The 16,146-nt window shown below is 45.4% G+C and overlaps 1 protein-coding gene across 1 annotated transcript; it reads left to right on the forward strand.

Annotated features, from left to right (window-relative positions):
* Positions 1–287: 287 nt before the first annotated feature.
* On the forward strand, positions 288–15,394 carry LOC135825865 (probable U3 small nucleolar RNA-associated protein 11). The gene is made up of 9 exons (XM_065338502.1): positions 288–479; positions 560–621; positions 3,341–3,386; positions 6,492–6,548; positions 9,698–9,811; positions 10,321–10,417; positions 13,466–13,608; positions 14,536–14,652; positions 14,975–15,394. The coding sequence occupies exons 1-9, from the start codon at positions 417–419 to the stop codon at positions 15,026–15,028; spliced, it is 753 nt and encodes a 250-aa protein (XP_065194574.1). The 5' UTR covers positions 288–416; the 3' UTR covers positions 15,029–15,394.
* Positions 15,395–16,146: the final 752 nt, after the last annotated feature.

Below are 16,146 nucleotides of genomic sequence, written 5' to 3' on the forward strand. Positions count from 1 at the left end.
TGGGCACATGATTGCTGCATGTGTTGAGTTGAGAATTCTACAGAAAATGACCTGCGCATGCACAGAAGTATCTCAAAGTGATCAAAATACAAGTACATGGACTCTCACTTCCTGATCCCGTGGCTAGCGGCGTAAATCTACGTACAGGGTCAGTAGGTCTACGTACACGTACACTACATAACACTCGTACTTTTCGTAGTATAGTACAGCACTGTACACCATGGTACACTGCACTGCAAATCGCGCATGCATGTTTTTTTTAAGAATAATCTTGACATCGCGCAAAATTATTGATAATTCCCAACAAGAAGTTTGATTTGTACCGGGCCGGGTAATTGTGCTGAAGATTTTGAGTGCTACTAGTATTGGAATATTGGAGTTGCGAGCTCGTGTGGTGCGTCGTTTACAAAGCAGATATGTTCTCGTCTTTCAAAAATGCCGAGAAGGTGCATCGGCGTGCCCATAAGGAAAGAGGGCAGGTAAATTATATTCGATATCTCAAATGTCATATTTCTCAGGAAATATTGAGTGTGATCCAATTTTCCTCTCGGCATTACAGTTGAGCTCGAGGCAGAAGGTGGGACTTTTGGAGAAAAAGAAGGATTATAAGCAGAGAGCAAGGTATGTCGCAATCAATTTCTCAGGTCTCCATTTTGTCTTGTGTTCGTAACTTCATGATTTTTTAACTCTTGGCAAAAAATCCTTAAAATTGTCCAAAAGTAATAATTAAAATTATTACTTTTGGACAATTTTAAGGATTTTTTGCCAAGAGTACATAAACTAGAGTGTGCAGCTAGCTCTGCACCTATGCTGTATTAAACTACTCCCGCAGAGGAGTTTTTTTTGCTTAGGTCATGGGTCATATAGCGTAACTATGGCCGAAATAAAACACTAGTTCACCACAGGCTCTTTCCACAGGAGCTGCATACCCTGGTTTATGCACTCTCGATGGTACATGTATGGAGACTCCGCGTGTATGTGTGGGCTGAAAGTGGAAACCAACTGGACTCTGGCCTCATGGGGGTGGTACGTTCAGTCTGTATCAAAGTAAATGAAAGTCACCCATAGCTTGTACCAAGAGTACATAAACAAGAGTGTGCAACTCCTCTTGGTTTGGCCTACAATGACATTTTTTCGTTGACGTCACCTTTTCTGGAGATCATGATTCATACCGTACGAGGCATGCACTGCAAGTCTGTGGCCGTGTGAAGTCGGCAGGGTTTCACTAAACTTTCACTACGAGTATAGTAATCACTACAAGTATAGCAAATGCTACACAGAAGCTGGGGAAAAAGTTGAAATTTTCGTTTTGAAAGCGGCAAAAACACAAACTCGCGATGGTGGTTGTCGTCCAGTGCGTGCTTTGTACGACATGCGTCGTAGGCTCGGATAACCGAACACCGTTTATGTTGGATGCATCACGTATGCTGTAGATTTGTAACCGGCCATTTTCTTTCGGATGGCGAGGGATCCGGATAAAAGAGGACCGGATAAGCGAGGTCTGCCTGTACTCTTGCTTGTTCTCTTCATGGGTTTTACTTTTAAATACCATGTGAAATTGAACTTGGAATGAACAAACCAGTTTGGGCTAATACAACTGTTGGATACGTTCCCATGGGACGCATTCAAGCCATTTTTGGAGTTCCCCACACCCATCCTTTTCGAATGGAGAATGCGTTTCTCTCCGAAATGGACATCCTGCGGATGTGTGCTCCATGGTGCAAAACTACCCTAATAGTCTGCTAACGCAGGCATGCAGGATACGTCATCATGTTCTTAGGTCGTTTCTCACTGCTGTCTGCAAACTCACTGTACCGAATTCTAGAATAAGGTGCAGTATATGCTTTACTGGTACAATATATATGCTATCAGGAGTCAATGTGTTTACACTTTACACACGATCAAATGAGTCAGATAGAGGATATGATGGATGATCTATTCATTGTGTGTGTGTGTGTGTGGGTGGCTGGGTGTGCACATGTGTGTATGTGTGTGCGCGCGTGTGCGTGAGCACCTGCGTGTGTGTGTGTGTGTGTGTGTTTGATGGCAAAGCTGCTCTCCACAAGTCGAGTTATAGCTGGTTGCAACTGTTACTGTAGTACTCCAGACTTTCTTGAAGTACAGTTCTGCTCACTGAAATCCAATCGCATGAGTCAAGTACGCACCGGGCACTGTGCTGCCCTAGACCTGCAAACACTTGGATTTTTACGGGTGCAGAGCCCAGTGCGGACCCCCTTGATCGGATTTCATTGAGCTGCAACGTACATGTACATACCGTTGGGTTCGCACTGTTGTGGTCTGGAAAGGAAGATGGCGCATTGTGAAAGACAACACTGTCCGGTGTTGAGTGGTGTACAGTACATGTATGTATGTGTAACAGCATGTGACATGTGACAGCTTCTTGCAACATGGTAGAGCAAAGGCTGTCTTTGTGATGTCATGCGTACGCATTTTCAGGACGAAATGGGCGCTTCTAAGCCACTTTCGGTTCTGCTCAGATTTAAAACAAAACAGTTGAACACCCATTTCATCCTCCGGGTTTGTATTTATCCTTTTAACCACTTTATCATTGTGCTTTCAGTCTTTGGCATTGATTTGCAGGGTTGCTCGTGGCAGCATTGGTCGTCTGTTGTTTTCCGCGCTTTCTCTCGCCTGATATAAGTGCAGCTTTGTGTTCTCAAAGTTAGAGCGCTCTGGCTATGACGGTTCGAGCCGATTTGAAACTGCTTTGTTGCTCAATGGACCTTATTGCGATCAGTTTGGCCGGCGACTCTCGAGCTCCGTTGATTCGACCTAACAATAAGTTGCATGGTCGAAGCAGGTATCTGTCCGGTGAATCGCGGTGATTGAGTAATATGTAGTGGTGAAACGAATGTCAACACCTAGTAGCCGAATATTCTTTGGCTTAACGAACGAATGAACGAATATTCTTTTGGTAACACAGATGACATCACATGCCCTCCTCTCAGTCATTCGATTGGATATTGTCATTATTATTAGGTATGACAAACGGTAGTGCCACGTAAAATACTCTGCCACATCAGGCTACTTCGAAGTTTGTACGTGTCATGTGCAACATTGGCAGTCCAGTATGCACATACATGTGCAAACATGCAGTACAAAGTCACAGGCAGACTGTACGCACTGCACTGTACTGTGTTCGGCGTGCGTGTATGTACAAATGTACATGCACTGCATTCGAAGTGCCGTCACGAATACTCGAATGCGACTTAAAGAATATTCAAATGTGACCAACCGAATATTCGAATATTCATTTCACCACTAGTAATATGCCATGCACATTGTGCTTTCTTGTACCCTTTGTCTGTACCTTCTCTAGAGATTATCACATCAAGCAGAAGCGAATAAAGGTTCTCAAGGAGAAGGTTAGCGCCATAGTCATGTGCTTGTAGTAATCTGCATTCTCCTGATATGACTTGTGTCACGTTGTCCCTTTACAATGAAACGAAGAAGAAATGTCAAGTGTGTTAATAATTGGTTCCATTTCAACTCGGCAAAGTAGTCTCTCGAATCGACTGATCAAAATTCTGAAACTCTCAAAGGTAAACAAAACGAACTCGTCACGAAACCACACTACAAAATATTACACTTGTCAGCGTAATGGATCTCATCTCGGGCTGCTTTGATGTAGGTAACTGAGGCTGCTGAGGCCACGTGGAGCGACCTTCAACCAAATACTGTGGCCCATGCCACCACAAGGTGAAACTCTGCAGTGAAGATACTGGCGCTCCCCGCGATAGGACATCGGCTGGATTGCTGTCTATTGGCACATGCTTCCACTGACTTAGGTCAGTGGACTGGTGAATTTGGCTGATGTGATGGGCAACAAACGGCTTGAATGAGCAGCTGCGATTGGTGAGCCACCGTAGGACGTTGAGACTATCAGTCCACAACACTGCACTTGACAAAGCTACATCGAGCGCACTGGCAACTGTACGAGCTGACAGCCGAGTACTGCGGCCATTAATTCCAATCGTGGAATGGACACAGCATCTAGCGAAGCCACCTTGGCATGTGAGGCAACAATACGAGACGTTGTGCGACCATCGGCATACGTGGCGACATAGTAGACAACGGCTCCATACGCATTCTGGGATGCATCCGCAAACATGTGCAACTGAGTGTCGACTGGTTGTACTTCACTCAGACATCGTGGAACAACAATATGCTGAGCGTGTTCCAGTTGAGCAAGCCATTGTGCAATAGCGGCGGGTAATTTGGGAGATAAGCACTCACCCCAGTCGGTGCCAGCCATCCAGATCTCTTGCAGCAGAATACGACCACACACGACAACTGGGGAAATAGACCCAATGGATCGAAAACGCTGGCAAGTCTGCTCAGAAACTCTCTCTTGGTTGTACATGGCTTGGTGGGACTGGCAATGCAGAAGCTGAACTGATCTTCTTGTGCTTGCCACATGACGCCCGGTGTCTTTGTAGCAGGCAGACTTCCGGCTACGATATCAACTCGCTTAGCTAGTAGCTCCGTTGGAATGGCAGCTAAGACTTTGGCGGAATTTGACAACCATTTACGAGGACTCATTCCAGCGTATGACCATAACTAGAGTAGATCTGGATAGAGTTAAATACCCTCAGCTGGTGTTGGTACTGAATCCATGGTGCCATCCATGTACGCAGAATCAACCACAGCTTCAGCAGCGCGAGGTAGCTGCTCAGTGCAGTTGCGGGCATTCTCTTGAGCCAGGAATGGCGAAGCAGTTGCACCAAACACAACACGCTGAAATTCATAGACGCAGGGCTCCTTAGACTGGTTTATGCCACGCCATAGAAAGCGATGATACTGGCGATCGGCAGGATTTTGCTCAATCTGCAGATACATCTCTGCTATGCCGCCGACCAGAGCAATGGGGTGGTGACGGACGCGCAACAACACGTCTAGCAGTGAGCGTTGCAGCTTTGGTCCTGTGTGCATTCTGCCGTTTAGCGACACACCATTGCATGATGCTGAGGCGTCGAATACAATTCGAGCATTCGTGGTTGCTTTGTCGGGTTTTACTATTGCAAAGTGTGGTAGATACAGCTGGTTAGACAGCTGCATTCAATTGTGTGCAAGGCGTCATCCTTGACATACTGTCGCAGGTGAGACAACTTGAGCTCCTCCGACGCATTAGTGTTGCCAACCCAGGCCTTGAAGGCCATGGCTGGTAACTGTGTTTCTCCCCACTAAAATCTGGTATGATGAGAGGCTTGACATGTTTCAGTGTGTTGTGGTGGCTGACAGCTGATACAGATACTGGCTGATGTCTGGGTGGTGCTGTTACTGCTGTAGGTAAACTTGCCGCTGCTGACGACGCAGGCGAGGATTTCATCCTTGGCACCGTCGCCACGGTGGCAACCTGCGCACTTGGGCCAGCACTTCGCGACGAATACTGCACTGTTGGCACAGTATAACTATTGGTATTGCTGGCTACATAGCTCTGTACAACAGTTACTTGACTCCCATCGCGTTCATCAGATTCAGTCATTGGGAGGGGGCGCTGTCTTTGGTGGCACTGTCGCCAGTGGATTCGGCATTTTCTTCGGGAGCTGATTGGCGTTGTGCAGCCAAGCTGGTCGCGACTGCAGTAGTACTAGTGTATGGGGATTTACTACATCTGCCCACCATGGACGCTGTTCGAGACCCAATGCTAAACACAGCCAACTTGGTCTTTCACCACTCAACAGCTTTGGAAAATTGCTTTTCAATGTCATCTGCTTCTCCTGCAGCAGCCGTGACAATGTCTTAATCGCCCTGCTGGTGACCGTACTCAAACACTTTCTCTATTGCTTTCATAGCCTTTTTCATCGTCCTCTCACCGACAGCCAACGCATCTTTGATCTCCTTTGTCGGTGTCGCTTTGTCATCCGTTAGTTCAGCGATAATTCTTATTGAGGACGTACATTCAGCCTTTGCTGTCGACTTCTCTGAACGAAGCACTGACAACTCCATATTTTTTGTCTTTCGAACTTCTCAGGAATGGAATTTACGGACGACTACTTCACAAGACCTCACTGGAACCATCCTCTGCTACCATTCAATGTTAATAGTTGGTTCCATTTCAACTAGGCAAATTAGTCTCTCGAATTGACTGATCAAAATACTGTAACCCTCAAAGGTAAACAAAACGAACTCGTCACGAAATCACACTACAAATTATGCCGCCGAACAACAAGACCAGCACAGCAGAAAAATCGAAAGAGCCGCGCAAAGACAGCATGCGTACAAACGTCTACTTGGGGCGCACAGCCAGCCAGCATGCACGGAACTAACGAATCATACACTTGCAAGAGTCACACAGGATAACGCGCATATCACAACAGAAAGAGAGCATGCAAAAATGGACGCACTGTAACTGTTAGAAAGGCACTAAAAACTCATGAAATCACTGTGATCACCAAAACCAGAATACTATTCTGAACAATGTGTATCGGGTTATTCTGTGTCTTCCATTGTGACTATGCTTTCTTCAGGCGCGGAACAGAAATCCAGATGAGTTCTACTACAAAATGATCAACTCGAAAATGACGGTGAGTACTTCAAAGTTACCGGTAATCAATAATAGCCAGTCGTATTGTTCTCTGTTGTATCCCACCACGGGTGCATGCACTGAGCTTGTCCTTTCTCAGTCTTTTTTTTCATGTGATCTTCTAACTTGACACACTTTGTGGAGGCATTGGAATGTAGGGGAATTTGCTAGATGAAGACTAGAGTGCATGTGCTGCCTGTCTTGAGCATAGCAGTCCGCTGATACCGGAAAACAGTAGCCCCACAGCTTTCATCCTATTTTAGCATCAGCCGCGAGCACACCATACTGAGACCACCACCACCACTACCACCACCACAACAACAACTGGCTTGAAGTATCTTAGAAGTTACGACTTTGACGGTATTAGTAGATGAAGTCGGTTGTTCCTAAGTGGAACACACGCTTCCTGCCGAACTTGAATGACTCACGACCAGAGTACATGACGAACACGTCACACCTTCCACTCGGCGAACCTGCAAAAAAGCACCACTCCCTGTTCAATACACAGTGTTTTGGGGAATTCACCCCTCATCAGTTGAGCTTAGAGGAGGTTGGGTGTTTAATAAAAATAACTGGAAACTTGGAAAGACAGGCTGGGATTTGAACAAACCAGTTCTTGTGTAAAATGTCTTGCCATCTCAGTTGAGGGCAAAAAAGGGAAGTTGGTGCGAGACTAAGATTGGTCGAAGTTGGGCCAAGGAAAGTTGGTACTAAAGCTGTGTTCATAACTGGCGCGTGTACTAGGGTCCAGCGGATAATGCCGGCATTATATTCGGCATTATACGACTATCCGAGCATCAGAGCATTATGGAGCATTAGAAAGGAACAAAACGAGCATTGTGTGAGGTTTGAGCGGCATAACGAGTTTCATAGTGGATAATATCGGGAAATTCCAGGTTTTTGGCAACAATCGGCTACAATCATGATCATGATATGTTGTCTGATGATTGGTTTTTGCCATGAAACTCTGAGTAACAACGAAACAGCCCTATTTTACTCCTTTTGTGTACCTCGTGCGTACTACGCTTCGCCCATTCCGGGCATTTGAGTACTATGAGTACCGGTGCTTGACTTTGTGTAGACACGTAGATCTACACGTAACACCTTTAGCGCTAACGCTACATAACTATTGCTACATAAAACGTTGTGATTGTAGCGATGTGGTCAGGTAAACGTATACAAGCCATTTGTGAAGCATGCCCAACCGAGTCCGAGGCAGTTCAAGTGACACAAATCCGGAGAAATTATTTACTATGTTTTTTTACTCTTAGAATAATGGAGAGCTATGGAGGAGACATACGCGAAGTGAATATCAAACAGACGAAGAAGAGTTTTCTAGTTGTGCCAGAGGCTCTGGCGATAGCATCTCTAGCGATACTGAAGTAGACACTGATGCATTGCTAAATTTGGACCAGGATGAAGGAGCGGCTATAAACAGAAATAGCTCGTTCCAAAAGAACTGCCTTTGCCGAGTCCAGCTCAGGAGGCTCGAAAAGAACTAGAATTTCTCATGGACTCAGTACCAAGTCGATTTCTGAGCATCGCCTGTCTTACTTTCCTAATGAAGAACGTACAGTTAGTTGTGGACGGTAGTAATGCCAGGCCTACAGTCCAATGCTATCAGAAAGGAAGAGTATTGTGGCAAGCCATACGTCTACACACCATCTCAAGGAGAAGATGAGAGCACAAGCAAAGGACGTAGAGTGGCAAAATAACTTCTGACCACGTGTTTTCAGGATTTCCGCAAATGGGAGGTCTCTCCATCTGAGATCGGATCTCAGTAGCTGGCCTCACGTATGGTGTTTCAGATGAAGACATTATTCACGGAGTGGACACAGTGACAGCTTGTCTGCAGACAGGAATACTATTTGCCAAGATTAACTTCATCCCAACAATGAATGACTACCTGCAATAATGGTTTCATCTCTCACTACATGGATAATTAGGGGAAAGATTTGATACACCGACTATTCTGCCGCAACCCTGCATCAAAGTTGGAATGGAGAGCAATCAATGGAGAAGCGATCATGTCTTATAGTGCTAAGAAGTGGTGGAGCTCGTGAGAGATAAGGTGGCAGCTTCAGATGCAGATCGGCGATATGCATAATTTCCTGGAAGTTTGGCAATGTGCAGACTTTCTTCCATTTTTGTCCCAAACAAAGAGCATTATATACCTTCCTGAAGCATTATAATCAGCATTATAAGGCAGTTTTTGGAGCATTATGGTTAGCATTATACGAACATTTTTGGAGCATTATTCGCTGGACCCTAGCGTGTACGCGATATGTTTGTGGTTCATGCATTGCCAGATGCTCGCTCAGGCTTTCACAGAAAACAGCAATTCGAGTCGTATTATAGGTCGCCTTTGATTACTTATTTTGACCAAAGTGACTGGCATGTCCGCCAGTATGCGCCTGAAACGTGCTAAAAAATAGAACATTTTGGCATTTCCGTTTCGAGTCGTTTCCAAACGCGCGACGTCACGCCCCAAAAGCCCGCGAAAACATGCACAAACGCATGGCTTCAGGCGTACATGCGCCAGTTACGATCGCAGCTTTTAAAAAAAATTAAAAAATGCACCCGTGGGCAGAGAAGTGTGTAACCTCACACGTGCATTGCATTTGCCATGGCATGATGTGCACTTTTGTCAACGGTTGGAGCATTAGTGGGACATGGTATGGACGGGAATTTTCGTACCCAGGTCGACATGGACTTCCGTGCAGAATCGATTTCACACGCTGTGTATTTGAGCATGGACTTGTGCTACATAGCGTGAACTTTTCAGGTTATAGCACGCACAATGGGTTGGATGTTGAAACTATCACAGTCGTGTAAACATTGGCACTTTACACCAGTGTCGCCATTCAACTTGCACGCAGCATCAAAGTTAGCGCTGCGTGCTCTTGTTGGAGCTATTAAAGCAAGAAGACGTGCTGGGGCTCGTCATGTCAGTTGTAGTTGCAGTTGTGTTGGTGTTGCTTGGCTGGTTTTTTTGCAGCTGTCCTTATCTGTAGACTGCTCTCTACACCGTGATTTGCCTTGTCCTAAAGAATCGTACCTAGTGATATGCATTAGCCAGCACTCTTCTTGTATTAAACCATTGTTTTCTTCACCTTGTTTTGAAATAATCTGCTGACGTTTCCTTGATAGGATGGCGAGCACTTCCAGAAGAATAAAATTCCACCTCCAGAGAAGAAAGAGAGAGTGCGTGCACTCTGCAGGGACCTGTTTCAAATTGAAGGCGAGAGGCGGAAATTGGATAAGGTAATCCCTTTTTCCTGTGCAGTAACCAGATATTTATTATTTATAACGTATTTCAAGCCAGGTGTGTGTGTATCATAGGTTCTCTGAGGGGAGGGGGCAGGCTGTGTTTTATATCAGTCTTGGGTTGACTTTGTTAGTTCTAGAATGTTTAAACAGATTGTATTTGTCATGTCATGACTGTTTGAATTGATCATAATGTTATGAGCCGCACTTTCCCCAATGCTTAACTATTCGATTTCAGAGAATAGTACAATGTCATATGTTTACAGTGTAGGTGAGAATTGTGAGGCACTGCATGTCTGTAGACTCAAGTACACTGCTGTGCAAAGACTGGATTTTTTGGAACAAATTCCCAAAGTAAGTTTACTAGTGGGTCGAATCCCTTTGTTGTTACTTGTCAATTTATTACTGAAGAGCTCGGCTAGGCTAGGCATATCTTCATTATCCATGTTGTTGCATCACTGCAATGTACCGTGTGCATGTTATTGTACCGACTTTTTTTCTTTCAGGAAATCCAGGATCTTCAAGTGAGCCTGAGCTTAATGCCTGGCATGCCAGATCATGACAAGCGACGGCATGTGGTATTCTTTGACGATGACAAAGAAGGTATGTACTCGTATCTTTTGTTGCTATAGCCTAGTTCACTACCAACGTAATGCTGATGGTGCGGGGGCGTAAGAGCCTGCCGGGAAGGCTGGGGTAAATCTTGTACAATTTGTACGACTCGACGTGCCGCAGTTCTTGCGATGTTCAACGTCGATTGGCGTAATGCATAGAGCACAGCCCGTGACAGGTTGAATTGCAGCAATTTGTACGACTCGACGTGCCGCAGTTCTTGCGATGTTCAACGTCGATTGGCGTAATGCATAGAGCACAGCCCGTGACAGGTTGAATTGCAGCCCTAATTTCTTGTTTTTCTGGTTGGGAATATTTCTCTTCAAATGAAGCGGAACTATGTCCACACCATCTCAGTTTGTCGTGAAGACCGAAAATTGAAGCTGCTGACTTTGTGCTTTTCTGATACCGCATTTTCCCCATTACACGTACACGTCTCCAATTGTAGTACATGTTGAGCGTGGATCAAAAGTATAAAAGAACATGTCTCTAATAAGAGTACAGTAGGTATCGGTTATAGCGTGGGTGTTTGAAAAACGACATTTGATTCTTATTGCCGATATTTCTTACACACGATAAATCACGTGTGACATATCATATGCACGTGTGACATATCATATGCACGTGTGACATAATACATGTTTGGCATGTGGACACGTACAATCATGTACATGTAGGTCTACACAATCATGATACACACGGATCAGACTCGCGGTCGTGCTAGGCGACTGCGGAGCAGCAGATAGGAGAGAAGTCGGAAGAAAGAGTCCGACTGGACAGAAAAAGTGATTCTCCAATGCTCAGTTGGACATAACTCTCTTTTTGTGTTGAATATTATTGTATTGAGCATGCACAGAGCACAGATGTTATTACTACAGGCGATACATTTTGCACTAATCTGGCATATTTTGCTACACAAAATCCATTCTTAGGGCCGATATATTCTACTATGCGATAATACTGCTTGTAAGAATAAATATACTGTACACATAAAATAGGTGTTATGATTATGAAAAAATGAGTGTTCATTCTTGTAGGCAGTATATTCTTGTATACGACCACACTATAACTGATACGCACTGTACATGCCGGAATGATGTGATGAGCATTACTGGGGTACAGCTACCAGGGTCCACCTTACTTCGTTTTTCTTACCCGTTCATCATCTTTGTGTCTTTGTACACTGATTCTTACCATGGTGGGATGAATTTACAGCCTTACAGTATCATTATCACGAGTTGTTTGCCACCCAACCCCGGCAATCAATCTTTCCAGAAACAATAAAATTACACGTCTCCAATACAGTCAGACCTCGCTTATCCGGTTCTCGTTTATCCGGATCCCTCACCATCCGGAAGAAAATCGCTGGTTACCGATGTGCAGCATATGTTATGCATACAACATAACCGGACCTCGCGATCCGCATACCGGTGCATGATTTTGTGTACAAACTGGTTGAAATGTGTACAAAAAGCTTCGTCGTATCCGGTTGCATGTGCCTTGCAGAAGCTAGAATCAGGGAGTTGTACAGGCAAATGAGGTCCTTCATGCTGGGTGCATGTGGACAGCACTCAGTTGCATGCACTTGTCATTTTTCTCGCTTGTTTTACATACTGTGCACGCTAGTTGCACTGCATAGGACCCGTCTACATGTATGTACGATGTCACTGCTTTTGATATGCCACATGCATATACAGTATGTGTGTTCAGTTATCCGGTTCCCTCGCCTATCCGGATATTTTTGTGGAAAACAGATGTGTGCGGTTAAGCGAGGTCTGACTGTACTAGTACAATCTCCTATAGTAGTACAGGTCTGACCACCTTATTTTCCCCAATAAATGTACCTTTATTGGGGAAAATACGGTAATAGCAACAGTAAAGCGGGATTCACAGAAGCTTTTTTGCGATACGACGCGATCTGCGACGGGCGTGTGCGATGCGAACTCGCGAAATACCATTCACAGAAGAAGTCAGCGATGCGACAAAGTCTTGCTGATTTGGCTACGTCACCATGATATTCGCTCGGTTTGGTACAACTTGTACAAATTTATAGGCAATTGAACCTTTGTACAACTTTGCTGTAGAAAAGGTCAAAATCGTACGCCAAATCGCTTGTCGCATCGCAAAAGTTCAGCCAAGCTCAACTTCTGCGATGGCCCAGTTGCGGCAGTTGCGTGGGGTGCGAGATGGCTGCGATTTGGGGATTTCCCGGTTTCGCGGCTGTCGCATCGCGTGTCGCATCGCAAAAAAGCGTTCTGTGAATCCCGCTTAAAGGATAATATCAGTTTGTCTGACACAGTTCTGGACTACATTTCCCCCTAAATATAGCAAATACTGTGAAATCCCAACTTGGTGAAGAAGTATAGAGGGAGAGGGAGAGAAGAGAAAGCAAAGACAAGGACAGATTGTAAATAAGCTGGGGCTGTAGATGGTAGCTGTGCGGGTAACGTGCAGCGGACTCGGTCGACCAGTGGTCTTGGCTTCCCTGAACGCTGTACACACATCATGTAAGCCATTTAGTCAGTTATCATGGGAATTTCGTGCACCGCCACGCAACGTCATCGCCAGTTCACACACGAAATGGAGCTGTTTTGTACGCTTGCTTGCACCCCAAGGGGGCAAGACAGTCTCACTACAAGGGAGTCTCCTGCGCTTCTGCTGTCAAGAGAACTAATAATATGAATACCCAGCACGGTGAAATGAGCTAGGTTTTTGCTGATTGTTCCAACTGTAGACCGCTGTCCTTGTCCTGAACTCTCATTTCTTGTATTTCCCGCTATGAGAATTGATTGAAACCCCTTGTTTGGAAGCAGAACTGTGAGAGGTTCTTAGCCTGCATGGATGTTTCAGCACCTGTGTGTGTGCGGCTCTTTGCCTGCATGGATGTTTCAACACCTGTCAAAGTGTGTGTGTGTGTGTGTGTGTGTGTGTGTGTGTGTGTGTGTGTGTGTGCGTGCGTGCGCGCCCCACCCCACTAGCACATGCCTTTGGAGGTATGACAAGATGGCCGCTTCATGTCTTTCTTTCTCCCTTGCTCAGCCGAGCAGTTCAATAACAGTGCGGACAAGCAAGCCGAGTACTTTGACACGCACAAGGCGCTGCTGGAGAACCCTGCCAACCGTATGCGCTCCGAGCAGCTTGCTAACGACGAACTGCCAACTGTGCACAGGAGTATTCGCAAGGTACAGCACTAGTCTGATTTTGCTTAGTTGTACTATTATGCTTTCTAACGGTGTATGTATAGATATCCAGTGTCACACTACCACCTAGAAACGATTGGTGAAATGCATGTGCTCCTGTTGAGGAATGTCACAATCAGCAGGTGATGCTGTCAACACTGCTCCTAGTGCTCTCTACCAAGAGTACATGAAAACCAGAGTGTGCAGCTCGGATGGGTTGCTGTCACGGCGAAATTCCGTGATTACATCATTTTAGTGATGTAGTGCGTACAAGCAGGATTCAAGCAGGTCTCTTTCTGCACAACTGCAGCTCAGTTGTACGCACTACGCCATTTCCCGCCTCAGATCTGCACCAAATATGATGTAATCACGGAATTTCGCCGTGACAGACACCCATAGCAGAGTAGACCCCAAGCTGCACACTCTGGTTTTCATGTACTCTTGTCTCTACTATGCTGCCTGTGTGTGGGGGGGGGGGGGGCATGTGTGGGTGGTGGGGGGGGGGGGGGGGGGAGAGGAAAAGTATAGTGGTAAAGTGATATGCATCGTGCCACTTGAGGTGGATTGACCATTTTAAATGTTATTGTTCAAATGGAAAAGTTAGATTTTAAACATGGTAAACAGTGGGGCACAAGTTTTGCATCAGAGTTCGCCAACTAGACCAGATTTTTAAACAGTCAGATGTGCACAATCTAGGACCAAACTGACAAGGAGTACTGAGACATCCCACTGCCTAAACCGGTCATATGGAAAAGGTTATTTTTTTCTCATCAACCACCACATCACAACTGCTTACCCTTCTTGAATGTGAAAAATGTGTAGGAATTATTAGGCAGCAGTTGAAGATATATGCACACTGTTTACCTGTCGAGTGTGTTGTGAGAGCCCCTTTACTTATGCTCTTAGCTTGTTTGTGTTTTCTCGCCATAGAAATCCGAACGCCAATACCAGAGCAAGATGACACGGCTTGACGAGGCGCTGAAGCAACGGAAGCAACTTGACCACGAGTACAATCAAATCACGGAACGCAAAAACAGTCTAACATTTGTAAGTAAACTTGTCTGTGTCTGAGAGTGGCTAATTTGCAGTATTCAAGGTACACTTGATACCCCCTCTCTCTCTCTCTCTCTCTCTCTCTCTCTCTCTCTCTCTCTCTCCTCTCTCTCTCTCTCTCTCTCTCTCTCTCTCTCTCTCTCTCTCTCTCTCTCTCTCTCTCTCTCTCTCTCTCTCTCTCTCTCTCTCTCTCTCTCTCTCTCTGTCTAAGTTGTTCCGTTGTGTATGTGTGTGTGTGCATGTTTTTGTGACTGTGTGTGTCTGTCTGTCTGTGGCTATGTGTATGTTGTGTGTTCTGTGTGTTGTGTATATGTAGCGGCGGAGGCGAGGACTGCAGAAAACCATCATACCTACACATCGTCGCAGGTAGACGACACATGTAGCCCAGCAGCTGCTGGCCGTAAGAGTCCCGGGAATGAGGGCTGCCTATTTTCTTTTGCACATAGAACAACTGTACATAGAAGGTTTCGTTATTGTGTTTATGGTTGAATAGTTTATAGTGTATGTTTGCGAGGTCCTTATTTATGTCCGCCGTCGCCTGTGCCTGATTATGCATGGGCCGTGTGGAGATTGTACATAAGTATTACATAGGCTGCAGTTTGGAATTGCACTGTACATTGCCAGGCTATGACATGTTGATAACTGTATGCACTAGTTGTGTGTACCTGTACAGTAATTGTATATTGCTATGAATGAAGCTTGATGACCTTGTCCTTTCAAAACCGGTGAGCAATGACGGCGCATGACTCTACCTGGGTGCAGTACAGTAGGAATCGCCTTTGCCTGTTGCCCTGAGGTGGAGCTGAGATACACCAAGAATAAGACTTTCTGCGGTGAGACGATCCACCACAACATGCAACCCTGTGTAAAGAGGCCATGAGCCGATGAGGCACAGCTTGGTCCCGATTCAGACGAACCTTTTTCAAAAGGTCTTTTCCTAGCCCATTGCATAGAGAGTTTGAAAGTGTCGCATAGTCCCTCCCTACAGGTGTTGCTGTGGTCGTTTGGCAGCTCAATCCTACCACACTGTACTACCCATGAATTCCGATCGTGAGAAAGAGAGTTTGCGCCCCTACAACAGTACACATATCATCACCCTGTCCGATTTGCTTGCAGTTTTCAGGGAAGGTCCTGAAGATTCGAGGTAAATCCCCTAATTCTGTGTTGAGCGCTCACAAACACACTCCACACACTGCAGACACAGTTGACTTGGAGTTTGTCTCTGGAAAAATGCCAGTATTAAAGCTAATAATACAGTGAAGTGTTGTAGACATTCATAAACCTAATCCGGGATCATTGTGTATACAGTGTAAGTAAACAGATCTAAATGAGTAGTACTTCGTGAGCATTGCTGCTTGTCAAATACCTCACAACTACAGCATCAAGTATTAGTCATGGTGACAGCAGAGACACAAAGACTGCACTGCACCCACCACCTAGAATTGGAAGCTATTGCAAGTATGTACAGATTGCTATAATATTCACAGG

The sequence above is a fragment of the Sycon ciliatum genome, chromosome 1 (assembly GCF_964019385.1).
Source record: "Sycon ciliatum chromosome 1, ocSycCili1.1, whole genome shotgun sequence".
Classification (NCBI taxonomy): domain Eukaryota; kingdom Metazoa; phylum Porifera; class Calcarea; order Leucosolenida; family Sycettidae; genus Sycon; species Sycon ciliatum.

What these genes read in the sequence shown, in the direction of transcription:
- LOC135825865 (XM_065338502.1), top strand. Translation starts at nt 417, where the DNA reads ATGTTCTCGTCTTTCAAAAATGCCGAGAAGGTGCATCGGCGTGCCCAT. An exon ending in GATTATAAGCAGAGAGCAAG is followed by an intron (nt 622 to 3,340) that starts GTATGTCGCAAT and finishes TACCTTCTCTAG; the next exon opens with AGATTATCACATCAAGCAGA. An exon ending in GCAAAAACAGTCTAACATTT is followed by an intron (nt 14,653 to 14,974) that starts GTAAGTAAACTT and finishes GTGTATATGTAG; the next exon opens with CGGCGGAGGCGAGGACTGCA.